Source organism: Engraulis encrasicolus, chromosome 20 (assembly GCF_034702125.1).
Source record: "Engraulis encrasicolus isolate BLACKSEA-1 chromosome 20, IST_EnEncr_1.0, whole genome shotgun sequence".
Taxonomy (NCBI): domain Eukaryota; kingdom Metazoa; phylum Chordata; class Actinopteri; order Clupeiformes; family Engraulidae; genus Engraulis; species Engraulis encrasicolus.
In genome coordinates, this window is record NC_085876.1 from 9,931,589 (window position 1) to 9,957,857 (window position 26,269).

General features: G+C 42.7%; 3 protein-coding genes across 3 annotated transcripts in view; 2 read left to right on the forward strand and 1 right to left on the reverse strand.

Annotated features, from left to right (window-relative positions):
* Positions 1-18: 18 nt before the first annotated feature.
* On the reverse strand, positions 19-15,062 carry stk3 (serine/threonine kinase 3 (STE20 homolog, yeast)). Its single transcript, XM_063185383.1, has 11 exons — positions 14,881-15,062; positions 14,415-14,495; positions 13,971-14,099; positions 12,908-13,022; positions 11,679-11,843; positions 10,121-10,288; positions 9,803-9,940; positions 8,084-8,209; positions 5,762-5,963; positions 4,836-5,008; positions 19-3,003 (listed from the first exon to the last, which is right to left on the reverse strand). The coding sequence occupies exons 1-11, from the start codon at positions 14,901-14,903 to the stop codon at positions 2,845-2,847; spliced, it is 1,479 nt and encodes a 492-aa protein (XP_063041453.1). The 5' UTR covers positions 14,904-15,062; the 3' UTR covers positions 19-2,844.
* A 38-nt stretch (positions 15,063-15,100) lies between these two features.
* polr2k (RNA polymerase II, I and III subunit K) lies at positions 15,101-19,610 on the forward strand. The gene is made up of 4 exons (XM_063185384.1): positions 15,101-15,278; positions 16,715-16,787; positions 17,566-17,658; positions 19,315-19,610. Exons 2-4 carry the CDS (start codon positions 16,727-16,729, stop codon positions 19,335-19,337), a joined length of 177 nt encoding a protein of 58 aa, XP_063041454.1. The 5' UTR covers positions 15,101-15,278; positions 16,715-16,726; the 3' UTR covers positions 19,338-19,610.
* A 1,836-nt stretch (positions 19,611-21,446) lies between these two features.
* spag1a (sperm associated antigen 1a) overlaps positions 21,447-26,269 on the forward strand; it is a 28,161-nt gene continuing 23,338 nt past the window's right edge. Inside the window, exon 1 of the mRNA XM_063184757.1 lies at positions 21,447-21,900. Coding sequence (XP_063040827.1) covers positions 21,552-21,900 — 349 coding nt within the window. The 5' untranslated portion in view covers positions 21,447-21,551. The remainder of the gene's footprint in view (positions 21,901-26,269) is intronic.

Below are 26,269 nucleotides of genomic sequence, written 5' to 3' on the forward strand. Positions count from 1 at the left end.
CGGACAGTACTGTACACAACAATATCAACAAAATTCCAGTTCTTTAGTATTGACCTTTATTCATGAAACCCATCCAAGGGCGCCGTTACAAAACATGGTATAATGTTACATATAAACAATAAATTAGTTTCTTTCTGTAAGAATAAAAAGTTGTACATGTCAGAGAAAGGAACATTATGTGTACACTTGTTCACACAAGAGTAGACAACTAAATAAGGCAGCTATGTATGATCATGAGGTTGTGTTTGGTGCATGCTAACATTCAGCAGCACCAAAGCAGAAAAGGAAAAGGAAAGCAAAGTGTGCAACTAAAACTTGGTCATGGTAGGGTCCTGTAGTTTTAAACTCAGGTATGGTCTTACATTTAACGCTGTCTGACAAAATAACAATCACCACCATCCTTCAAAAATGACTCTTTTGACAGTCAAAAAGAGAAGTAGGCCTATTAAGATAGAGGGAGACAGACAGGTACACAGAAAGAAAGAAAGAAAGAAAGAAAGAAAGAAAGAAAGAAAGAAAGAAAGAAAGAAAGAAAGAAAGAAAGAAGTCAACACTCTGCATATTATCTGTGGGTGTTAGGCTCCTGTCCTTGGCTAAGATGTAAAGAAGACTAAACACACACTCTGGTCCCTAGACATAACGAAATCAAACACCACAGTCCCCCATTAACATTTCATCATAACATTTCACATTTGACCAAAAACTTGCATGCCTAGGCTGTGCACTTGGTAGCGTTTCACCAAAAGTGAAGTTAGCAGAAAAGACATAAAAGTTACAAAAGCTCTGTTCTGCTCAAAGTTCTGAATAAAGTACTATTGAGAGTAAGGTAACTTGGGCCATAACTAGCAGACGTGGCAATCGTATTCAAAGGGCCCCTGAGTTCAATTCATGGCATCCCAGAGTCGAGCAGAGCACAACAAGAGAGACAGAACAAAACTGGGGGCGCTGAAGCATGGGGGCTACTTGGTTACACACTGCAAATGATAAAAGCAGAGAGAATAGTCTGATTGAAAACATTCTGCCGCAAACGACCCTCACTGCAAACCATCATTAAAACGAAAAATCATTTAGGGAATAAAATAAAAGAAATGAAAAGGGTGAAAAAAAAAATCAATTCACATTCACCAAGAAGTAAACAGAGATGGACTAGAAGGGGAATTTCTTAGCCTAGGAATTAAGATATTCAGGCTGGTAATAGCCAGGCTAGGTATATCTATCAGTGCGCTTTTAAACAGAGCCAAATAGTGGAGTAAATATGGAGTAAAAACCATGTGTCTTTAAAAACAATAATTAAAACAAATGTGACGTTGAGTGGTTCAGAACACTAATAATATATACAGTATTTACTCTTTTTCTTTGCCGACGCAGCAATGCAACGGCACCAGGAAAAAAATAACAACATTCTAAGGCATTCTCTTCATGTGATTGTCTTTGGTTGAGAAATTATTTTCCCCACAAATTCCATCAGTGGTTAAAAATATACTTGGAATTTACTTTTTTTCCTTTTCTTCTTCTCATCATCTTCTTCTACGTTCCGAATTTCCCTTTCCCCCATGCAGTAACATACTAATTGTCGGTACGTGAAATAATGATAAAAAAAAGACTTTCCTTCATTTGTCAGTTTTTAAGCTGCGTCACACACACGTCGCTACTCGCTAATCACTGAGCAAGATCAGTCAATTGAGGGTTCTTTCTATTATGCGAACTCCCATCCTCCCTTGTGCTTGTGGCCGCGTGATGACATGGCAAGACGTCATTGACGAGTTTAATTTAATATCTTTCAAAAGCGCAATTCAATTGTCATTTTCTCATTTGCAATCAGGATGTTGAATGAGGAAAAGTCACCCAAAAGTTGTCGTGGCTAGGCTTACAGTGGGGAAACGCTTTCGTTTCCTCCTCAGAGGCGGGGCGTCAGCGAAGCGCACTGCCACAAGCATAGGTCGGGCTTGGGAGTTTATGCTGAATGAACTGTACGCTGAATGTGCATCTTCGAGCTACGTGAAGCCCGAGACTGCGAAAACAGTACAAGCGATGCAATGTTGCCGGTTGCGAGCTTAAGATAGACCTATTTTAACTTGAGCCTGAGTGATCAAATAGAGGCGGGTATGGCCGTAGCTTACTGGTGTGGATAGGAGGAGAAATTGGGTATTGCTATTGTCGGACATGATCTAAAATGGATTCTCTGAATAGTATGTAGTTAATAATATCATAAAGGTATCATCACAGCAAAATTACATCAATGATATACAACATTATTTTCATAAAGTGATCTTGCAAAAGAAAGAAAAAAAATGACTTGAAATAGTCAGTCACAGATGATATAGTCCCACGATAGCCACCGTTTCGGGTAGGAGGGCTGAGCGCACTGTCCCCCTGTGATCGTTAGGGGCCAATTTCCAACATGGTGGTTTTGCGGCTAACCGAGCTCAAAGAGGTACATTTCATAACATAAGGGTCTATAGAACCGTGGGGTTCCTGTATTAGAAGATTTACATCTCATTCTTGGTGAACATACTTTGGGTGAATGACTACACTTGGACAACAGCCCATGGTTTTATTTTAAGGAACTAAATGGGCTGCTTTGCTATTGTTTGTGCGACTACCTCTGGGATAGATAAACCAGTTTGTCACAGCTTGTCAGCCTGATGTGCGATGATTGGTGCATTGAATCAGCTGTTATTCCTCCTGATATATGTGAGCGTATCTGTGTGTGTGTGGGCGTTCTTTCTCCTTGGTGTGTGTGTGTGTGCGTGTGTTCGATCTTCCTCCTTCTCATTGTGTATGTATGTGTGCGATCATTCTTCTTCCTCAGTGTGTGTGTGTGTGTGTGTGTGTGTGTACGGCTCAGAAGTTCTGCTGGCGCCGCTTCTTGGCGTCCATGGCGTCGAGTATGGGCTGGCGTTTGGCGGTGTAGCGCTGCCTCAGCTCCTCGATCTCGCGCTCCATCATGGGGTCCAGCGCACTCAGACGCATCTGGAGCTCCTCATAGTCCAGGTTCTTCAACTGGATAAAACACACACGCACACGCACACGCACACACAGTTAAATGTTATACACATACAAGACACTATATATACACAGGCAGAAACGGTAAATACCAAGGCATACACGTAGCAGACACAAATCACCCACACACACCCACGGTACAACTACAAAAGCACATACATTAATAGACACGTACATTAATAGACACACATTGTACATGTATACACAAGCACTCACACAAACACATCTATTACACCCCGTCCACACACCGATAGACCAACCAGAGGAAGAGTACATACACACCCCGTCACATTACACTGCATTCCACATTATTACGCAAATGACATTTCCCCAAATAATCAATATGTATGACAGTCGTCATAATTTTCAAGTCATCAGCCATTAGAGTACAATTAAAAAGTTTTTGAATGAACCTTCCAATGATAACAGTATTTTTTAAAATAATGAAAAACTTAACATTTCCAAAATGCTCTGTTCCAACTTATTACGCAAAACAGTTTTGTAGTGTTGCAATCCAAATTTCTTTCTTTTTTCCCCATTTACATCAATACTGTTGCCATTTGGTACGTTCTAAATTACATTGCAATGTTCAAAACTTGGTTATAAGCTGTAACTGAAATGCTACATTTAACATTGAAGTCAATGGCAGGGCGTTGTATGGGAGTTATGGAAGCCCAGATATCCTTGATGCTTTGCTCTCAGCTGTTTTTGTTTGTTTGATCTGGTGACCCACACTTCACTATTCAATATACCCGTAGATTTCCATGCCACATTTAGGTACTTTGGTGGTATCGACATTCTTACTCACCAGACATAAAACCCCATTGGAAATGAATAGGATGTTATGTCTGGTGAATTAGAATGCCCATAACCACCAAATCACCTAAACATGGTACGGAAATCTACAGGTATATCGAAGAGTGAAGTGTGGGCCACCAGACCAAACAAACAAAAACAGCTGAGAGCAAAGCATCAAGGATATCTGGGCTTCCATAACTCCCATACAATGTCCTGCCATCGACTTCAATGTTAAATGCAGCATTTCAGTTACAGCTTATAACCAAATTTTGAACATTGAAATGTAATTTAGATGGTTCAAAATGCCAACAGTATTGATGTAAATGGGAAAAAAGAAAGAAATTTGGATTATAACACTAAAAAACTGTTTTGCGTAATAATGTGGAACAGAGCATTTTGGGAATTTTAGGTTTTTTATTATTTTAAAAAATTCTGTTATCATTGAAAGGTTCATTCAAAAACGTTTTAATTGTACTCTAATGGCTGATGACTTGAAAATTATGACGACTGTCATACATATTGATTATTTGGGGAAATGTCATTTGCATAATAATGTGGAATGCGGTGTATAACTTAAAGGTACACTGTGCAGAAAATGGTCATAAAAGGTACTGCAACTACTGCTACTGCTAATAGAAACGGGACTGCTCATAGAAACTACTGCTACTGCTCATAGAAACGGGGCTGCCTATTGCCAAATCTGATCTTTACATGAAAGTTTACTAAGTAATACACAAATATTTTCTAGTGTGGTCCAAGTAGAATCCTTTTTGCAGCTGAAAATGGCAATTTTTGGAAATTCAAAATGGCGGACCATGGAGAAGATCCCCCTTCTCATGTATGAAAAGTGCAATATTTCCAGTCATAATGATTGCTTAGAATTTGATGGTGGTGGTGGTAAGTATTCATGAAAAAGGTAACATTAGTGAATGGGCAGCATGAATTCTGGAAATAAACAACTAAAAATCTCACACAGTGTCCCTTAAAAAAACAAACAAAAAAAAAACAAATGGAAGATAAAGTGGACTTACGAAATCGAAGTCTCCGTCCTGCGGCACCTTCCAGCTCTCAGGGAAGGACGTCTTGGGGATGAGGTACTGCTCCTGCTGGCCGTGGTTGTAGCTCTCCTGGGCCTTGTTGGAGTCCTGCTTGTCAAAGTAGTCCATGAAGGACGGCCGCTGCGCTGGCTGGTTGGTGGCGTTCCCTATGGAGGGGCATGGAGAGAGAGAGAGAGAGAGAGAGAGAGAGAGAGAGAGAGAGAGAGAGAGAGAGAGAGAGAGAGAATTACTTTGTTTTTTTAATTATTAAAATAGGCACTTATTCCAAATGTATCTATTTATTAGTCAATGCTTTGGCAATACAACATTTATTTTTGTCAGGCCAAAAAAGCTCTAATGCATTGAATGGAGAGGAGAGAGAGAGCAAGAGAGAGACAGAGCGAGCAAGAGCGAGAGCGAGAGCGAGAAAGAGAGAATAGTATTAAAAACAGGAAGGTTGTGCACATCCTGAGACAAAGATGGAGGGAAAAAAATGTTGACCTGTAATGCTGTAAGACAATGGTTTTGTTGAATTGATGTTGACGTTTCAAATAATTTAGTTCACAAAAACATAATTTTGGATTTTGTGGCAAACGGATAGATTCCAAGCCTGCAGTCATTTGTCCTACAGAGTAATGATGATCAACATAATTGATTTCTCGAAACTGAAACTCGAAGTGAATTTTGTTGTATTACAGGCCGGCAGACTTTTCCTAATGGAGTAACGGAATAACAACAATTGGTGGTTGATATGCTGCAATGAATATGCTTCTTAGATAGTCCACTAAAACCAAACAAAACAAAAAAAACATCCATACAATAGTGCCACTGCCAGTGCCTGGCTGTCATTGTGCCACTGCTGAAATGTCACTGACCCTCAAAAATTAAATAAAAAGAGTTACGAATAAAAATAATCCTACTCCTCATGGAGCCCACGTCCTCTTCCTCCTCCTCGTCATCACTGTTGATGACCATGGTGCCCAGGTCCGACTCTAGCATGGTGCTGCCGTGCTCGATCATGGTCTGCGCCCCGTCGCTCATGGTCCCGCTGGCACGCATGGTGCCCGCTCCCTCCGAGCCAGTCTTGACCATGGTGTGGGAGTCCACCTCCACCTCCTCCTCCTGTGGCAGGGAAGGGAGAGAGAGGAGCTTACGGTAGGGACACATACACGCGAATTTGCGAACTTTGCCATTCATTCCTATGAGGGAGGCGAAGGCAAGCGATGGCAAGCGAAAGCAAGCGAACAGGAGCGAAGCGAAGCAAAATTATTAAAGAAAGTTTAATGTTAGGCAAATGAGGAGCGAATTCGCCTGCCGCGGCCCAATCAAATCAACAACATAACTGTTCCATTCCATTTGATTCGCCGCGACGACGTGATGACGGTTGGATTTCGCCTCTCTTCGCTTCGCTTGCTTCGCCTCCTATGTGTCCCTACCGTCAGCTACACGATAGCAATCTAGTGTTCTAGTGTCCACCTCCACCTCCTGTGGCCAGGAGAGGGAGAGAGAGGAGCTTAGCTACACCATAGCAATCTAGTGTTAATCAAACATACACCTCCACCTCCCACCACCTCCACCTCCTGTGGCAGGGAGAGAGAGAGGAGCTACACCATAGCAATCTAGTGTCCATCAAGCAGCATACTGGGCATTGACAACAGTGGGACGCATGGTGCCCTCTCCCTTTTAGCCAAACTTCCGCATAGTGCAGGAGTACACCCCCTCTAGCCTGATTATCATCGACGTTCAAATCTCTTCGAGACTTGGTCTGACCAAGAGCATAACAATTAACGTTTCCCAAACGGCATGGTTAACCTGCCTCCCTTAATTTGCTTATGGATGTTTGCTATGGACAAAGTGGGAGGAGCTCCCGTATTTTGCGGGAACTCAGAAAGTACTCGCATTGCTCTTGACCTGACTAGTTACAACGCTGAAAGTGTTGCGTCACTAGGAGGGCACAGCCCGGCTACACCACCTCCTCCTCCTCCTCCTCCTCTGCCTGTGTAGGGGTGGTTGACGTTTAAGGGCGTAACGCAAAAAAAAAAAAGTTTTTCAAATTCCTGAAAAAAAATGATGGATAAAAATTGGAAAAAAATAGAAAAAAATAAAGCACTTAGTGGTCTGTGGAATTTCACCTTATTTTTGCCATTTTTGGGAAAATGTGTCCTGCATCAACACATAGCATAGGCATGTCACACCGCAGGAGAATGGAGTCACACCACAGGGAATTCACTGCATTATGGCCATTTTAATCCTTTTGTATACATGACTGACATCTGAGCTCATGCTAACTTGATAATGATATTGTGTTTAATCTTAATATGTGTTTTCATTAATAAAAAAACTTTTTTTCCTCCTATAAGAGCAGTCACACCACAGGACACCATAAAATGAACCAAAGCATTGCGTGACAGAAAGATTGCAATATGAAGACATATTAAGAGGTTAAGAGTCACCTTAAACTTCCACAGCACTCTCCAATAACTGAGGTACTGACTGGTTAGGAGCCAGTCTTTAAGACCCTTGTAGTTGGCCTTGCAGCTGCCCATTCACAAACATTGACATACATGTCACCCCACAGGACGCAATTTGTGTTACGAAATTGAACTTGTAGTTAATATTACTTTCTTGAGTTTTTTCCACATTCACATATCTTAATCTAAAGTTAAGATTTATGCAATCATGCCAAATGCTTCATACATTATTCAAAATGTTGTTGGTTAATTTATATATATATTATTATATATTGTTTCATTAATGTTACAGTCACACCGCAGGAAATTTGACATATAAACCTTTACATAAATCTTAACAAAAATGTTTCTTCTCATCTAAGACTAATATGAAACATAATGTACCACATCTTCTTTCATTGACATTTGTTTTTTTTAAAGGAAAATAACAGTTTTGTAGGTTTTTAACCAATGTTACGAAAAAACAAGGCGTCACGTCTCCCACCCGTAGATAGCGAGGGAAGGCATGGAGGGACGGGAAATGATAGGATCCAGCCTTCATTAAGCATCATTCCCATCAACATGTGATCAAATCAGACATCACACATGCAAACGACAAGCACACACACACACACACACACGTCAGTTTAGCATCATCGTCTTCCTTCAGCTCTTTCTACTGATCCTGCAGCACCTCTGCTTCCCTCTCTCTCCCTCTCCCTCTCCCTCTCCCTCACACATACACACACGCACAGGCACACGCACACGCACGCAGTGTGTCCATTCATGTACCGAGTTGTCCTCGTCCTCCTCCATCTCCCTCTGCTGCTCCTGCTGCCTCTTGGCCTTCATGTCCATGGCCTCTGTTATCAGGTCGCGCAGGATGCTCACCGCCTTGGCATTGGTGATGAAGGGATGCTGTGGAGGAGGAGGAGGAGGAGGAGAAGAAGAAAGAAAGAAAGAAAGAAAGAAAGAAAGAAAGAAAGAAAGAAAGAAAGAAAGAAAGAAAGAAAGAAAGAAAGAAAGAAAGAAAGAAAGAAAGAAAGAAAGAAAGAGAGAAAGAAAGAAAGAGAGAGAGAGAGAGAGAGAGAGAGAGAGAGAGAGAGAGAGAGAGAGAGAGAGAGAGAGAGAGAGAGAGAGAGAGAGAGAGAGAGAGAGAGAGAGAGAGAGAGATCAGATATGTGTTAGTGATGAAGAGAAACAGCAGAGGAGAGGACAGAGAGAAGAGAGAGAGAGGCAGGAGAGAGAAGGAGAGATCAGTACCTAATACAGTTAAAAAAGAGGTTTAACCATGCAGTACTGATGAATGGATCTTGAAAAGACCAAGAAAGGGAAAGAAAAATCACAGGAACTCATGGCACATTCCATGTGATCAACAAAACCAATGAAGTTACCAGCAGCTATACATCTGCAAAGGTGAATGGCCTATGTGTTTATCTCTTCATGTGTGGGACTGACCAGGCATTTTAAGTTGGAAATTCCTGATAGGTGGTGGGCCCAGTCTCATATCTTGTCAGTTCGTTGGTGTTAACGAGTGGCAACTTTATTTTTGCTTATATAACCCCCTGACAACCCATTAATCAATATTTTGGCTGTTGCCATCCTCAAAACTTGCACATTGATTTATAAAAATGACAACAAAAACTAGCCGACCGAGTGACGTCACGTCAATGCAAAGTCAACGAGGCAGAATACAGCTAGCGCGTGCATGCTACCCGGAACTGTCAGATTTCATGGCAAAAAGTTACAAGTTGGGGGGTAAGTGGGCTCACTTGTTGTGTACATGCAAAAACAAAATCTCTCAAACTTTCAGAAGTGCTCTTTTTCGCTGTTAGTGTTCGACTGTCTGACCATCATTGGGCAACGAGAGATAAATGTCAAAAAGAGGACAGGTCTGTTCCCTCAAAGCAATAGAGCAATGAGGTGACTGGGGTAGATCAATTCGCCAAATAACTACGTGTCAGTAAAGAAATGCAAGCTCTGTTATTTTTTCCAGTAACAGGAAAATGGTCAGGAATGAAATGTCTACCTTGTTTCAATGATTATCTGCCTATGAAAAAAGCCCGATATGCGGATAAATATTCCCTTTTCAACTTTGAGGGGCGGAGACTTCCCATTGACTGTGTATTATGTGACGTCACCCCCAGTCTTTTTTAATTTCGTTATTTTTTAATATCAACGTGCAACTTTTCAGCGTGGCAACAGCCAGAATATTGCTTTATATATTGTCAGGAGGTCATATTAGAAAAATCAAGTTGCCACTCGAGAGTGAGAACGAAACTCGTTTTCTAAAGGAGCTACGAAATCTAGCCCACCGTCTATGATTCAATGGGGGGAAAAAACGCATACATGATTCCTATATACCTCTGGGTTTAAGTGAAAGCCCACCTGGGACACTCCAACTCCCAATGTCATTGTGACAGAGCACTTCACGGCACACAAGTGCACACCACGAAATTGCATGTATGCCTCATGTGGTAAACTGTTTCAGCTGAGGCCCACTGCACTGACCTGCAGGAGTTGTGTGGCCGTGGCTCTGTGCTCCGGGTTCTTCACCAGGCACTTTTTGACAAAGTCCGTAAAGTCATCCGTCCACAGCTCCGGCTTGCGGAACGCCGGAGGAGGATTGGTCGGGATCATGAAAATTGCCTAGAAAGAAAAAAAAAATGATGCATTTACTTTCAGAAATTGTACACGTCGTCAAAGAAAGTCAGTGGTACAGTATATTTAAGATGTATACCTATGACTTGCCCACTACACTGTAATATACAGTTATTATGTATGTGTACGGTGGCTTGCCCTGTATACAGCGCCCTATAGAGTACCTACCCTCATGGGGTGGATGTCTGCGTAGGGTGGCTTGCCCTCCGCCATCTCGATAGCCGTGATGCCCAGAGACCAGATGTCCGCCACACAGTTGTAGCCGATCTCCTGGATCACCTCGGGGGCCATCCAGAACGGAGTGCCAATCACAGTGTTTCTCTTGGCCATGGTGTCCTATGGAGGGGAGGAGAGCCCAAGGACAGGTTAGGTCGAAAAACACATTTTTTGGAAATTATAATTTGGGGGTTTTAGTGCCTTTATTGTGACAGGATAGTGAAGATGTGACTGGAAAGTTGTGGGGAGAGAGCAATGGGTTAGGGTTGGGAATGACCCTGGCCAGGCTCAAACCAGGGTCCCCATATACAGTTCCTTTAAAAAAAATTGAATATCATGGAAAAGTGTATTTATTTCCATAATTCCATCAATCATGTTAAACTTTGACAGATTATAGATTCATGGCCCACATTTTAAACTATTCCAATAATTCATTTGTTTAAATGATATGACAATGTTAAATACTTGGTTAGGAATCTCTTTGCCTTAATCACTGAAGTTAATGGCAGTGGCATTGTATGGGAGTTATGGAAGCCCAGATATCCTTGATGCTTTGCCGTCAGCCATTTTTTGCTTTTTTATCTGGTGACCCACACTTCCCATAGACTACCACAACATGTTTTGGAGCTTGGGTAGTATGGGCATTTCAACTCCCCAGAAATAAAACCCCATTGAAAATCAATGGGATATTAAGTCTGGTGGGCTCTGATAAAATGACATTCTACCACTCACTTCCTGTCTGTTCTTCTCACACTGCCCTGTCTAAACACCCCAACAGCAACTAGTGGGGTGGATAACCCTTTTCCTCTTAAAGTACCGGTTCTGGATCCGGCAGGATAATAGGGTTTTTCCCAGGATCCGGGTCCGGCAGGATCTTAAACTGTGGATCCGGTATCCGGCATGTTACCTAAAAATCAGGGTCTGGTGCATCTCTAGCCTAGGCTTTTCAGTCAGTCTTTCACAACCCCAGTCACTGCATGGAGTGAAAGCCCTTTGGAAGCGGCCATTGCAGGCAGTGTGGCAATAAGCCAATGAGTCTAAAAAATAGTTTGAGCCAACGTAATAAAAAGGGCCCACGTGTTCGAGTAGACTATATGTTTCAACCCTTTTGTAGGATCCGGTTCCGGATCCGGCAGGATCTTCAGCAGTGGATCCGGTATCCGGCAGGATCCTAAAAATCAGGATCTCTAGTATTTTCCTCTCATGTGTACAGTATATTCAACCATGCCACTGATATCCTTGGCCAGAAAGAAAAAATGTAATTAAGCAACTAATAAAATTACAACAGAACAGACCTTCCCCAAGACAACAAAACCAGCTGTCTTTCCTCTTGTTTAAAAACCACAGATTACCACTTTGGTGGTATGGGCATTTCAACTCACCATAAATAAAACTCCATTGAAAATCAATGGGATATTAGGTCTGATGAGGTCTGAGAACATTACAACAGAACAGAACTTCCCCAAAAGAACAAAACCAGCCTGTGTGCTCGTTACTCATGGTGACTCACAGTGAGCTGTCCGGCCACTCCAAAGTCGGCCAGTTTGGCGTGACCCTCCGTGTTGAGTAGGATGTTTCCGGCCTTGATGTCGCGGTGGATCTTCCTCATGAAGTGCAGGTACTCCAGCCCCTTCAGGGTCGACTTGAGGATGGTGGCAATCTCGTCCTCCGTGAGCTGTGGTAACAATGCACAAAACATAAGTCATGAATAAAGAGGGGGCTAGTCCAAGAACATGATTAAGTGATAAACCTGGCTGAGTAAACCTAGGGGAAGTAGTAAACCTTATGATAGACAGCCTGAAGGAGTTCATTTGATTAAGAAAATGAGGAGTCCAGGCTTTTATATGGGATGATGAAGGACAGTGACAATCTCATACTCATTAAAACTGTAGACAATGGCAGGAGATCATCGGTCATGAGGACTATCATAACCATAATAACCATACTAGGGCTGCACGATTATGGAAAAGATGATAATCATGATTATTTGGATCAAAAATCGAAATCGTGATTATTAAATCACAATTATTGAACAATAAACAACTGAATTTAAAACGACACCTTCTACCCACAATCACATGCCTGATGAAGACCCTGTTGGGTCGAAACGTTGTATGACCTGAATACATTTTCAAAGCGGACATCTACTTTTTTCCACCATCAGAAATACCAGCCTGTCAGCATATTCTGGCTTCACGGATGCCCGAAGGCAGCTCGTTATTACCACAATTAAATCCCGACTAAAATCACAATGTCGATATCACAATCAAATCACGATTTTTGATTCATTTCAATGAATTGTGCTGCCCTAAACCATACCCACCCCCAAACTCTCGCTTCATATCCAATGCATGGGACTTGAGGATGGTTTTAAGCTCATCCTCCTTAGGCCGTGTTCGCTTTATATTGTGTGCATTCCACTGCATGCATTCATGAAGCAAAGGTCCTTGACAGCACAGAACCACGAGCGTGCGGTCATGTGATTCTGTCGGGCGCAGTTGATCAAAAGACATTTTGTTGTCTGTAATTGTTCTGTGAAAAAACTGCCACTGTAGAAAAAGTATGTAAAATCTTATTTTCCCACCACAACATCAGATAAAAAAAGATACAAAAGTCCCGTTTCAACCAGGGTTTTTATGCTCCCATTTGTTATTTTATTTTTCCGTGACGTTTGGATGTGTCTTCCACCACGACATCAACCATTGCTAATCGAGACTGCCAGCATCTTTCAGTCCTTACCGTCTTGTTGCGCAGCCTGATGATGTCTGAAACAGAGCCAGCTCCGCAGTACTCCATGACGATCCACAGGTCTGTGTTCTTGAAATAGCTGCCATAGTATTTCACTACGTACGGGCTGTAACGGAAAACCACATCAGCATGCAACAGTCAATATTGACAACAAATCATTCCCTATGGGAACTGACAAGTGAGAAGTCAAGGCTTTGTCAGAGAGTGACCGTTTTATGGGCAAGGGGAGACAAGCACATGGTGGGATAAGACCAGACAGCAAACAAATAGGCAATACACTATGGGTACATTCCATGATCCGAACTAGGCCTGTGCTTGTAGCCTTGCGCTTTACTTACGTATAGCCTCCGCGGAGAAAACAATCAAGTTTCCCCGCTGTCAGCATAGCCACAACAACTTTTGGGGGACAGTTCTCCATTCAAGATACTGATTGATATTGGGAGATATTTTACATAACATTATATCACAATTAGCTGACAGTTTTATCCAAAGCGACTCGGACTTACAGTTAATTACAGGATATTTTGTTTACAGTCCCTGGAGCAATGTGGGGTTAAGTGCCTTGCTCAAGGGTACTTAAGCCATGGATGGAGGTGTAGGGAGAGGTAAGGGTGGGATCTGAACCGGCAACCCTCTGATCTCAAGACCACATCCCTAACAATTAGGCCATGACTGTTGTCGGGTATTGGCAGTCCCTGGAGCTATGTGGGGTTAGATGCCTTTCTCAAGCGCATTTCATCCAAGAATAAAGGTAAAGGGAGACCACACTACCGGAAAGGATGGGATTCAAACCTGTAACCTTCTGATCCCAAATCAATCTCCCTAACCATTCAAGGCCACATCTGCGCCAGCCAACACACACAAAAACATAACCACAGAAACCTTGTGAATCATACTGTAAGCTCCTTGCCAGACATGACCCATCTGTCACACTGCTACATGATGCTGCATGTACTACTGTCAAACTAACAGCTACACTGCATGTAGGGAAATGATCATCTGACTAGGCGACAATACAACAGCGATTCAAATGATGACCAAATGGCCCACGCACCTGTCACACTGCTGCATGATGGAGATCTCCTTGATGATCTCCTGCAGGTCTGACTCCACTGGCACCTGTTTGATGGCCACCACCTGCCCCGACTCCTTGTGGATCGCCTTGAACACGCTGCCATACGACCTGAGACAGAGGGATGGGGACATCAATGATCATCAGAGACATGTCGGGGAGAGGGGGGGGGGGGAGTGTGTATGGGGTACGATGAGAGAGGGGGGTATGATTGGCAAAGGCCAAAGAGGTGGGAAAATACACAAAGCACATAGTGTTTTTTTCACCAGTTTTCTATGGTGACTGGGATTTCATAAAAAAATAATCAATAGGAATTCCTCATTGAAAATCACACACTGTACGACTACGCTGCCCTCCCTTTGTAATGATATCGACGAATCAAAAGAAGTTGTGAAGTGTCATAGTCTGTGGACTGGTCAGCCTTACCCCTCTCCAAGCTTTTCCAAGACATCGAAGACTTCCTCTGGCTGCTTGGTTAGACTGTCCTCGCTTAGCTTCTTCAGTTTGCTGGAGTACAAAAAGTACAATTTGCCATTTAGGCGACAACATCGGAGAAAGACAGTTCAATAATTATGATACATCCTTCACGTGAGACGTGTTAGTCAACATTAGCTACAGAAATAACATTACTTTCAGATATCTCATTACAAACATCGCAGGGTTCGTAAGATTAGATCCATAAAAGCTTATAACTAGACGTTATCTGAGCACAATTTTTAATAACACTCACTTTTCTCGTCTCTTAGTATCCTCGATATAAACTTACATTGCTAACATGTCACTTGTAATTTGATACAGCTACTCGTTAATGTCCTGAGCCACATACAAGCCAGATACAGTACAGCTAGTTAGCTAGCCAGACCCATAACAAACAGTAATCCACATTCTTTACCCTTTGGGCGCAGGTTGCTCCATGGCTGAAATGTACAGTGCGTTGATGAGTGATATAGATCCTTCAAGAGTAGGCCTTCAATCAAAACTCATCTTAAGTTGTCATACGATTCTAAAACACAGCTTTTGACACAGCTATTTACTTGACCGAGTTTCACTTCTAAATGCATTAGCCAGGCTTCCCTTCCAACAGCAGACTACGTGGAGACGTTTCCCGTGTTTAGCCGAGACGTGTGCGCCACCCTTTGTATTGGAGTAGTTCTACACAGGATGTTGCTTGCCTCGAGCCTCAACCAATCATCGAGCACTTTGTTGGAAGGTGACAGAACGGAGTACATGCGTTTTGCTGGAATGGTACAATTGATCACAAAAACACACAGTTGTACATCATTATAAGAGGTAAGCAATGCATTTAATTAAAGGTTAAATACCTAGAACGTAACTGTTGGTCCCAATCCCAAATCGTATTCACAGTATTGCCTCCTTTTTTGATGTAGGCCAGTGACTGAGTCGAGATCAACTGTTGTGTTTGCTAATATTGCCATATCAGTCTCGCAAATAGTTTTATACTGGCAAAGGAGAGAGGACTATGAGTAAGCAAATTAATACGGATTGTACATTTGTATATATTTATACTTTCTAGATAGTTATTTTAGTGTAAAGAATTGGCGATGTCATTTAGGAGCACTTCTTGGAAATTGCTTTAGGTGGATTCCCTGATTGACGCTCCCAACTCAGGACGCTCCCATTTCATCTCGCTCCCACTAGCCAGACTATCGGTACCACCGCCATATGACGGAGCCAGTTATCTTGTTGATGTTAGTTTTTTGTTTCTAACCCTAACCTTAACCCTAACCCTAACCCTAAACCTAACCCTAACCCTAACCCTAAATTGCTTGTATGTGGCAGTATATGATAATACGTGAAATATAATCGGGTGGGACCGCACGTCCGGGAGTGATAGAAACACCTGGGACCGCACGTCCGGGAGCGATCTCAGTTGGGAGTCTCCATCCCCTTACCCTTTAGGTGGCTAATGCTAGCTCACAAACCCATTGCCCATTATGTTTTGGGTTGAGATGTATTTTGTTTAAAAAACACATCTGTGTTTTTCGTTTTAAAGGTATCTACCGCCTGTGTTGACCGAAATGTACACACACACACACACACACACACACACACACACACACACACACACACACACACACACACACACACACACACACACACACACACACACACACAGGTAAACAAAATGCCTCTCATGTACACATTCTCCAATCTCATGCTACTGAACATGACCATAACGGCTTTCTATTTTATTTCATTCATGCACACTGACAACATACAACATAAAACACTTTGCTATCCCATCAATTTGCCTCCCCATCAAGCAGAGACAGCAACACTGTTCCTACATTAGATTCAAGTTTACCATTAAGGTTAGGCCTATATTAACTAAGACACTGATAGGTCTTCAAGAAGGAGCTCTTCTCCAATCTCCACTGTCCAACCTCTAATTAAACATGATTAATTTATTATCCTATAATTCAGAGACTGGGTTCCTTTTACCTAGACGGAATATTTAGGCCTGAAGAGTTCAAATGATCTACTTTAATTGTGTCCAAACAAATCAATTGACATTTTGCCTAGGTCATGCCATGACTTCTTGCATTCTGATACAGTCTTGGGTTATTTATCAAATCTGCATGCGACTTAGTCCGGCACACCAAGTGTCATATAAAATTTGCGATTACTGTGATTTACTCGTTCCTGCTCATAATTAAACCTTCTTGTAGTGCTGGTTTGTAACTCATATAATTCACCTTTTACAGAAGACTGACATTATGGATGCACAGAAGGATGCACAACCAGTTAAGCAACAGCCCATGATCTACATCTGTGGAGGTAAGTTGTTCTTTTTGTGAATGAGGAGTGTTGTCATATCAGCCAGTACTTCCCCAACCCACATGTGACATCCTGCTGTTGCCACTGTAAATGTCTAAACGCATGCCTCACATGAATGTTGTGTTCTGCTCATAACACTCTTACGAGTGATGCAGTGTGTCCGTCCGTTATGCGCATTGTGTATTGAGCTCTCTGGATTATTACTGTATTATGTGTTCTCTCCTAGATTAAAGGCAGGTATGTGTTGTGTGATATTTTCGATATTAAGTTTCTGCTCATACTGAAGGGAAACGCACGATTTAAAAAGTTCACATCTCAAGACACTACACTCACACTATACGAGCCGAGGGTCAGTTGCGAGTAGAATGCTGACACTGTCCGATACGACAGGCTTGTTTTCCGGAACTGCAGATGACAAAAAATGCGGAAGGGAAACGCGCACCTGAGGTGCAGACAAGGATGCGCTCAAGAGCGAATTATGCTGCCCTGACAATTTATGCATGTGTAGTGTGAAATCGGGTCATAGCACTGCTTCAGCTGCGATTTATGTGGGGCAACCAGGATTTCAGACAGTTTTGATTTTCTTGCAACCCTACGATTGCAGATCGCAAGCTGGTCATGAGGTGAAATCGCTTGTCGTTACCCCATGTGTACACTACATGATGCGATTCCCAAAAAGTTGTGCGACTGACAAATCGTGGCAAAATCTGGCCAAAAGTCACACAGTGTATGCCTGTCATAATACATTTGTACTCATCTCTGCTCTTCTCTCTCCCAGAATGTCACACAGAAAATGAGATTAAGGCCAGAGACCCCATCAGATGCAGAGAGTGTGGATACAGGATCATGTACAAGAAGAGGACAAAGAGATGTATCCTTTCGTGAACTCGTGGTTGTTTTGTTGGTGTGTTAAATTATCTAACAATTTTCTCCATAGTGCAGTGTTTGGTGCTGTCTTCAGTCTTCCTTGCTGATTTCTGTCTAGAGTGGTGGAAATAAGAGTTTGATCTCTTGCTAATTTGGTTGTTTTGCCACTAACTAGCAAAGCAATGACCAGGGTTCCCACACGTCCTGGAAAACCTGGAAAACCTGGAAATTTAGAGATATGTTTTCAAGTCCTTGAATGTCCTGGAAATTCACCAAATGTCCTGGAAAAAAATATTTTGTCCTGGATTTTGTTTGTGGTATAATTTTACTCTTCTCCGAGTCTAGACATGACGATAGAATTTATATCCACCTATTGAATACATTATTGTCCACACACACACGCACAGTTTGGTCAGGTTGCCATCTTTGATTGCACTTATACACAGTCATATTTTTTGACTCAGCGTTGCCAAAAGTCGCTACAAGTTGCTAGTTGGCTTGCTGAAAAGTCGCTAGATGATATGATGGCGTTATATATATCTCTCGAAAACATGCCTAGGGTCATAATAGGCCTACAAATAGGCAGTGCTAGCACTTACTTACAAAAAATTGTAGTGCTATCTTTTTTTGGAGATCAGAGCATATCTGCAGCCCTGCTTAATCGTAGGAAATGCTTCTGACAGCAGCTCAGCGTCACTGAGGTGCTGTTTCCACGTAGCTGGATATTTTTATATGTGGATATTTTTTTCTCCTGCTTGTATTGGTTTTGCATTGGTTTTGGCCTTTCCGTTTCCACGTAGCAGATATTTAAAATCCAGGTATAAAAAGCAGGAGAAAAAAATATCCTGTTTAGGGGGCTGAAACGCATTTGTTACAATGGAGGATTTATTTTTATCCACATGTTGCATTTACACCTAAGCAGGAGAAAAAAAATACCCTGCTAAAAAAATATCCTGCTACGTGGAAACAGCACCTGAAAAGACATGTTTTACCAAAAAGTTGCTAAATGTGGATTTTAGTCGCCTAAAGGTTAAAAGGTTAAAATGAACCATTCCATCTGTTGTTTAATTTATTACTTGTCCCCTGTCGGTGTGTCGCTGTGTATGCCCAAATTGTGGGTTCGACGGAGAAAACATCCGTCCTGAATTACCAAAAAATGGTCCTGGAAATGTCCTGGAAAATGATTTTTGAATAAGTGTGGGAACCCTGAATGACCTATCTAGGATTTAAACGATTTGTTAAAGATAGAGTATCAAAAAGAAAATCCCGATAATCACTTCATAAGAATAAAGTTATTGATTTATATTTGAATGAGGGGGATAAGTGCAGCATTTAATCCTGTACCAAACATTTACATTTCTGGCTTCCACAAACCAATTAAGTCAACACATTTGATTTAAGATGTCGTTTTTAAACAGACTCCAAACTCTCCAACAGAGAGAAGGAAAGAGTTGGTAACATTTGTGAAATGATGTCAGGGACAAGATTGTATAGATCTGAACAGGGCTGCAAAATCATAAGAAGAGAAGGGGAAACTATAGGTTGACATGGACTAAGGTTGGTATTGGTCAGATATCTATGGTTTTGCAACTTTTGATGGAAAGGTACTATATCATGACTCTTCTTGCACCAGATAATTCCTTAACTCTTCTCTCCTCAGTGGTCGTCTTTGATGCCAGATAAAACAACCCACCTCACCTTACCCTCACTTATTAGATTTCTTTCTTTTTGTATTTTAGTTGTCTCAAATGTACAGCTTTTGTAAAACTGTTTCTATAAGGACTGCGATGTGAAAAATGCTATGAACGATAATGGTAATGACATGAATGCCTTGTGTTAGGCATACAATTAGACATTGAAACACTTCACCATAAAGGTTCATTTGAAATAGGTCTTATGACCAAAGGCAATGATGTAACCCACAATGCAAATAAAATAGAGTTTTGTGAATATGAATTCATGTGTGAAATTAGCCTTTGTCTGGGTAAAATTGGTCTAATAATGACTTTTAAAGGTGGATAGGAAAGGCATTTCACTGTGTTAATCTCTACATCTTCTGAGGTGACTTTTTAGTAGGGATATATGGAAGTATATTATTGAATATATGGATACCTAGTAATTCACTTCATTAAAATGGATTGTAACACAATATTGGATTGCCTATAACTTATTATTAGCATGAAATATTGCTCTATATTAGTCATTACAGCTTACATATTGCTAACAAAAACTCAATCCTGTATCACAGAGTACGACGGTACATTAGTCCGCAATAAGAAAAATCACACTGATGATATGAAGCGATAGAACAAAACTATTTTGCTTTTCAAGCTTCTAATGTTTGCATTTCTGTGGTTGAACATGAACTTGAAGCAGGGTGAAAGAAGTTTTAATTCACTATGCTGTCCTCCACGGGCTGCAACCACGGTACATAAGTCTCGGCAGTAGTCCAGTCAACATAAACAAATAAATTGCAAACAATAAAACAAATTGCAATATTAATGGTTCCTGCACTGGCCAAATAAAAGAGCCAGGACCACAATAAAGAACAATGGGCGATAAAGTACAAACCTACTAGGAATGCTGGCGTTACTCTTTTCTTTTGAACAATTTCTTATGAAATATGCTCCCAGTTGCTCTTTACTTTTTTGAGTTGAGTGTTATGAAGCTTATTTGAGCCTACTATTTATTAGCAACCTGTATCAAGTTTTAAAAATCTACCTTCATCCATTTAGTGGAAATTGAATGGCAAAATGTATTGAAAATCTGTTACCTTAAACAAGCATTGAGTGTTGAATAATAACACACTAAAACACTAATTCATTTGTGGGTTCAGGTGCAGAGAGAATTGTGATTGTATTTGCTGAAACAATATTCTCATCTGGCATGGCACTGCACTCATATTCATTAGCATTTTGTAACATTTTCCCGGTATAACAATGTGCACACATGACCAAATATGTATTTATCTTTTATTCTATAACACACATTTATAACTACGGTTATTGCTACAAATGCACATTATAAGCCTGATTTAAATGCATTAAATTAACCAATCCAATCATTTAAACGAGAGTCATATTTGGCCATTGACGACAGCTGTCAAGTGTGGCGCTGTGTTCATTCATGTGGTGTGCTATGCCTGTGAGAACTCTCCAGTGATGTGTTTTTGATGAAAGGGGAATCACGGTGGAGTCCCCCCTCAGCCATCCATCCATAGGCTCTGCAGCAAAGCGAAGCACTGCACCAGCTGCCCCTCCCCCTCCCTTCACTCCATTATGACATCACAGCTGCCTCTGCTGTAGGGGGCGGGGCCTCACCCCCGCTGATCCGATCGTGTGCTGCCCTGCCAGAGGAGGCAGAGAGAGAGAGAGAGAGAGAGAGAGAGAGAGAGAGAGAGAGAGAGAGAGAGAGAGAGAGAGAGAGAGAGAGAGAGAGAGAGAGAGAGAGAGAGAGAGAGAGAGAGAGAGAGAGAGAGAGAGAGAGAGAGAGAGAGAGAGAGTGAGAGAGAGAGAGACTGTAGATGAGGCGAGGAAGCAAAGGGGGAGAGTGTGGGATAGTGAGAGATAGAGCAGGTCTAGTGGAGTAGAGGGGGAAGGGGAAAGAGAGATAGAGAGAGACTGGTGGAGGAAGGGAGGAAGCGGCAAAAGAGAGAGATACTTCAGAGGAGGGAGAGAGAGCGTGACTGTAGAGGAGGAGGGGAGAAAACAAGGGAGGTAGCTAACGAGAGAGAGGGAGGGAGGGAGAGAGCGTGTGTCTGTAGAGGAGGGAGGTGAGGAAGCGAGGGAGGGATAGAGAGAGAGAGAGAGTGCTGACGCCGCCTGTCCCCTGTCCTGTGCTGCTGCTGGTGCTGCTCTTGCTGCTGCTCCTCCCGTGCGGACCGTGCAGCCAGCAGCCATGGGCAACGCACAGCCTGGAACTCCAGGCCACAGGACTCAGCCAGGCACCCCAGGATCAGGCAGAGGAGCCGGGTACGGCGGTGCTTCGAGATCGGGCTCCACCTCCGGGAAGCCTCCCATGATGAACGGCACCCGAGGGGATAATCACGCGGCGGGGGCAGGGGCACAGATGGCAGCCGAGCAGAAGCCTCCGGAGGAAGACAAGAGCTACCTGGACGCCCCGGCCGGCGCCCTGCCCCCGCCCCTGGCGCGCCTGAAGAACGAGGGCAACTTCCTCTTCAAGAACGGCCAGTTTGGAGACGCACTGGAGAAGTACGCGCAGGCCATCGCGGGATGCGAGGAGGCAGGTGAGGGCCATACTGTAGCATCCGGCTTGTTGTGTACTGTATGTTGACAGATGGACTACAGGCCCGTCACAACCAGGCAGGCAAACTAGGCAATTGGCTGGGACCCCCCCAGCTGAAAGGCACCCTTCTGGTAATGACTGATTATCGTATACCAATGTCAGGAATGAGAAATTTATGACTGTGGGAGTACCTCCGTAAATTCAATGGCCGAAAAGTGCATGATACTTTTATCTAAATCTCTCTCAAAGGCGGCCTTTCCCAATAGTTTGAAAAGAGAAGAACTGTTGTTGTGGGCCCAGGGAGATAGGGGGGCAGAATTGCATTCCCATTACATTGTATGTATTGATTAGGGGGCCCTTTCAGATGACTTGGTCCTGGGCCCAGAGAAAGCTGTCAGCGGCCCTGGTGGAAGTGCAGGCCAACATGGGACAGGTGTTTTCCCCTTCTCTGATGTATATCTTGGTAGAGGTTTGCTTGCATCATGTGATGGTTCCACGAAGCGATGCCATTGTTTTAGAAATGGACTATCAGGCATCTTGCCAAAATTGTCCCAGAAGTGGCTCAGTGTTGGAAGAAAGAGAAGTAGTCTACAACAGGGGTGCTCAATAGGTCGATCGCGATCGACCAGTCGATCGCGGAGGCAGTATTGGTAGATCGTAGGAGGACACTTAAGAAAAAAAAAAAAAAGTTCCCTATGGATACCCAGGATCTGACAGGCTAACTCCAGGCGTCTACACTGCCCTACACTGTATGGTAGGCTATAGCCTACCATAAACACAACGACGTCTTCAGATAAGGAGGATAACTGTCAAGCGCCACACTCAAACTCTCTTCATAAGTCATAACATCGGAGCACAAAAAAATAGGACGGCACGAGACGTTTGCCGATACCGTGCGCTATATGTTCAGTTAGTAGCCTACAGGCAGCGTCACCGCTCAAAAGAAACAGCCAGAGAAGAAAACAACCGCCCGAACACCGGCAATCCCCTGATTTCCCCCCTTTTAAACAATGCTCTGAGAAGTGCAGGCAAGATGCAACTCCCGCATTGAGCGTGGAGTTGGCTACTTCGATTAGATTTCATGGGCACGCGTGCGAGGGGAGAGTGAATGATGTGTGCCTGTTTAACCTGAGTGCAGGCGCGTCTTTTCAAATGGTCTGTTCAGCGCGGCCGCTAGACAAAGAGCGCGATTTTCGGTCCATTCAGTAGATGTCTCCTTGTTTATTTTTTGGAACTAGGGATGTCTGTAACGTCCACGAAGACAATATCATCCACGTGAAAACGCCAAACGCCCGCAAACCGCTGTTCTGTCTACTTCTCACAGCGGCATTAAAAAAGTCCTCCACGAAATCCCAAACCAACAACCCTTCAAATAGGTGACAGCAAGCATGCACACATGAAATAACACTTCAGGGAGGGAGAAAATAGCTCTGCACTCATATTAAAGTGAAAAGGGGATTACATAAAATCTGTCCAAAAACCAAGAGGGCACATCAATAACTTCATTAATATTATGTTCATTTATGAAAATTACATTTAGCCTATCATAAACTTGATAGCCTACTATGGTCTCCCTTTGTGATCAAAAACAGGCGTAATTTACAGTAGGCCTAAATAAGGTCTGTATGAGGTTGTTATTCACCGCTGATTCACCTTTCATTATTATTGATGTGTAGGCCCATATACAAATACATTTTCATATTGTGTTAAAATTGCATTTCTAACAGCTGTATTTTCAAATGTTCTCCCCCGAACCCCCAGTAGATCACTTCCACACACCCATCTCAATAAGTAGCTCACATGTTGAAAAAGTCTGAGCACCCCTGGTCTACACACTATGTATTGCTGGAGAGATGGAGAGAGAGAGAGATACTGCATTAGTAGTGCGGATAGGTGCAGTGAAGTCTGCATGGTGAGGCAGATGAACCTAATAGAGTAGTCCACAATGTGGAATAGTTTTAAAAATGTTCATCCTGGCCCCGCCGTGGATCAAACGGTAGGGCACTGCTATACTGGCGACCCGTGTTCGATTCCCACCCGGGTCCTCTGCCGACCCTTCCCCGTCTCTCTCTCCCCATTTGCTTCCTGTTAATCACGTATCTGTCCTGTCACAAAAAGGCAAAAGGGCCAAAAAAAACTAGAAATAGTCATCTTGAGCATCCTCTCTGATTGAGCAGTGTTTCCCACAGAATTTTTGGAAACTATGGGGGCAGCCGGGGTTTATTTTGTCCGGGGGGGGGGGGGGGGGGGGGGGTGTCACACGGGCCTTTTTTTGGGGGGGGGGGGGGGGGGGGGGCGGGGGAGGGGGGGGGGGGGGGGGGGGGGGGGGGTATTCTTGCAGCGTAAATGCAAAAACGGCAAAACAATGACTACAGTATGACATTGGCGCATGGAGAAACTGTAGGCCTGGGCCTATATTTCAGCCATTTATATTTTGAGAAATAAGGCTACATAAGATTTTACCCATGACTTGTATAATAGTAGTACATTGTCATTGTCAAAATAAAATGCAGTACAGTGAATAATTTCTGTTTGCAACACAGTTTCATTCGTCCCTCATGCAGGGGTTCTGGGAAACACAATTAATAAAAACAAAATAGGAGCAGAGATAAGAATTTAAGAGCACTGTGAAATTGTTAACGCATAGACAAAAAGGGTCTTAGAGGGTAGGCTATGCCTTTACCCCCACACATTATCTGTAGGCGTACACATCTACATAGGGGGGTGCTGGTCACAGGGCCAGTTTTTCCAAATTCCTCCCATTAAAAGGGCTGAACAACATATTACACATTTATGTCTATATTCACATTCATTACACATTAATTTCTATATGCAGCCTGATGTCTCCTCTGCTGTGTCAATGAAGGTCTGTCACCAAACTCATTACAACTGTAAAACAAAGCCTAGGGAGTGTTAGTAAACTCATCCCAACTGTCCCTTCTCTGAAGGTTTTTTATATTGCTCCCAAACCCAAGTAAACTACAACAACTTGACTAGGCTTTTGATCCCTGTCTTTCAAGCACTTGTGGTTCTCTCTATAGCAGGGGTGCACAACCTTTTTTTTAACCAAGATCTACTTTTGAAGTTGATGGTCTGCCGTGATCTACCAAGTCAAATTCAAAGATGTCAGTATGAAAATTTAAGACCACCATTTATTAATCACCATTATTATGAACAAAATGTTTTCAGTAGGCTACTATGGCCGTATCTTTTCAGTGTGTTTTTAAAGTGTGTTGAATAGCCTATCTTTACAAAGCAATGCAGCACTGATAGTATGCAGAGATAATTTCAGTCATACACAAGTCATAAACAACTGAAACAATTTCAAAATGATAAACATTTGGTATATAAAAGGCACATAGGCCCTATTTCTAAAATATGATGAAGCATGATCATGCCTTCAGTGGTAGGCCTATAGGCTACAAATTAAAAAGGGCTCAGAAATTCACCATTTGTTATGGGTAGTAGGCTACTATGAGAGAGAGAGAGAGAGAGAGAGAGAGAGAGAGAGAGAGAGAGAGAGAGAGAGAGAGAGAGAGAGAGAGAGAGAGAGAGAGAGAGAGGANGAGGAGCGAGAGAGAGAGAGAGAGGAGCTCATTAGATTGAGGTAACACTCCTGTTAAGTGTGATTCTTCTATGAAGGTTTTTTTTCACTCCAGTGTCTGGGACAGTAGCACAGCAAAGGCTTTCTATTGTGAGTTTGGCCAATCGTTTTGTCCACAACTGAAAGCAGAAACAGCAGAAAATTGAAGTGAATTCCATACATGTCAACAACTAACATTTCCCTTACACGCGGCACGCGATGTAAACGCAGTTAGCGATGATGCATGCGACTAGCGATTTGGACGAAGATCCTCGCATATCGGCGTGTCATAACGCATCGTTGCGCACATGTTCTGTTACTCACCCGATGTTACACGTGTGCACACATGAATCAACTGTAATACCCTTACGGTCACTTCCTAATGCTTTCCCCTCATTCTGTGTTACCGTGGGACTACTTATCTAACCAATACAGAGTCTATAGGATGTATTTACTCCAGGAGGAAAATGCGAAGGAAATTCAAAATCGTAATTCAAATAGTTTTAACAAAAACGGATATCGTTAAAAAAAAAATTCGTAAACTATGGCGGCCAAATTTAAACTATGGCGGGCCGCCATAGTTTCCTCAATGTATGGGAAACACTGGATTGAGTGAATGCTTGGATCACCTGACAGCCACATGAAGAGATTCTACTGTACTTGCATGCCAATGTGTCTCAAGTTCATTATTTTTGTTGGACTTATTCGGGCATCTTGCCAGACTTGTACCAGAAATTTTGCAAGGCGTGCAAGGGATTCACAAGCCTCTAATATTTCGTCGGTTGAC

What these genes read in the sequence shown, in the direction of transcription:
- polr2k (XM_063185384.1), top strand. Translation starts at nt 16,727, where the DNA reads ATGGATGCACAGAAGGATGCACAACCAGTTAAGCAACAGCCCATGATC. An exon ending in CATGATCTACATCTGTGGAG is followed by an intron (nt 16,788 to 17,565) that starts GTAAGTTGTTCT and finishes TCTCTCTCCCAG; the next exon opens with AATGTCACACAGAAAATGAG. An exon ending in CAAGAAGAGGACAAAGAGAT is followed by an intron (nt 17,659 to 19,314) that starts GTATCCTTTCGT and finishes TTCTCTCCTCAG; the next exon opens with TGGTCGTCTTTGATGCCAGA.
- stk3 (XM_063185383.1), bottom strand. Translation starts at nt 14,903, where the DNA reads ATGGAGCAACCTGCGCCCAAAGG. An exon ending in TTGGAAAAGCTTGGAGAGGG is followed by an intron (nt 14,100 to 14,414) that starts GTAAGGCTGACC and finishes CCTCTGTCTCAG; the next exon opens with GTCGTATGGCAGCGTGTTCA. An exon ending in TCAGGCTGCGCAACAAGACG is followed by an intron (nt 11,844 to 12,907) that starts GTAAGGACTGAA and finishes TTGTTACCACAG; the next exon opens with CTCACGGAGGACGAGATTGC.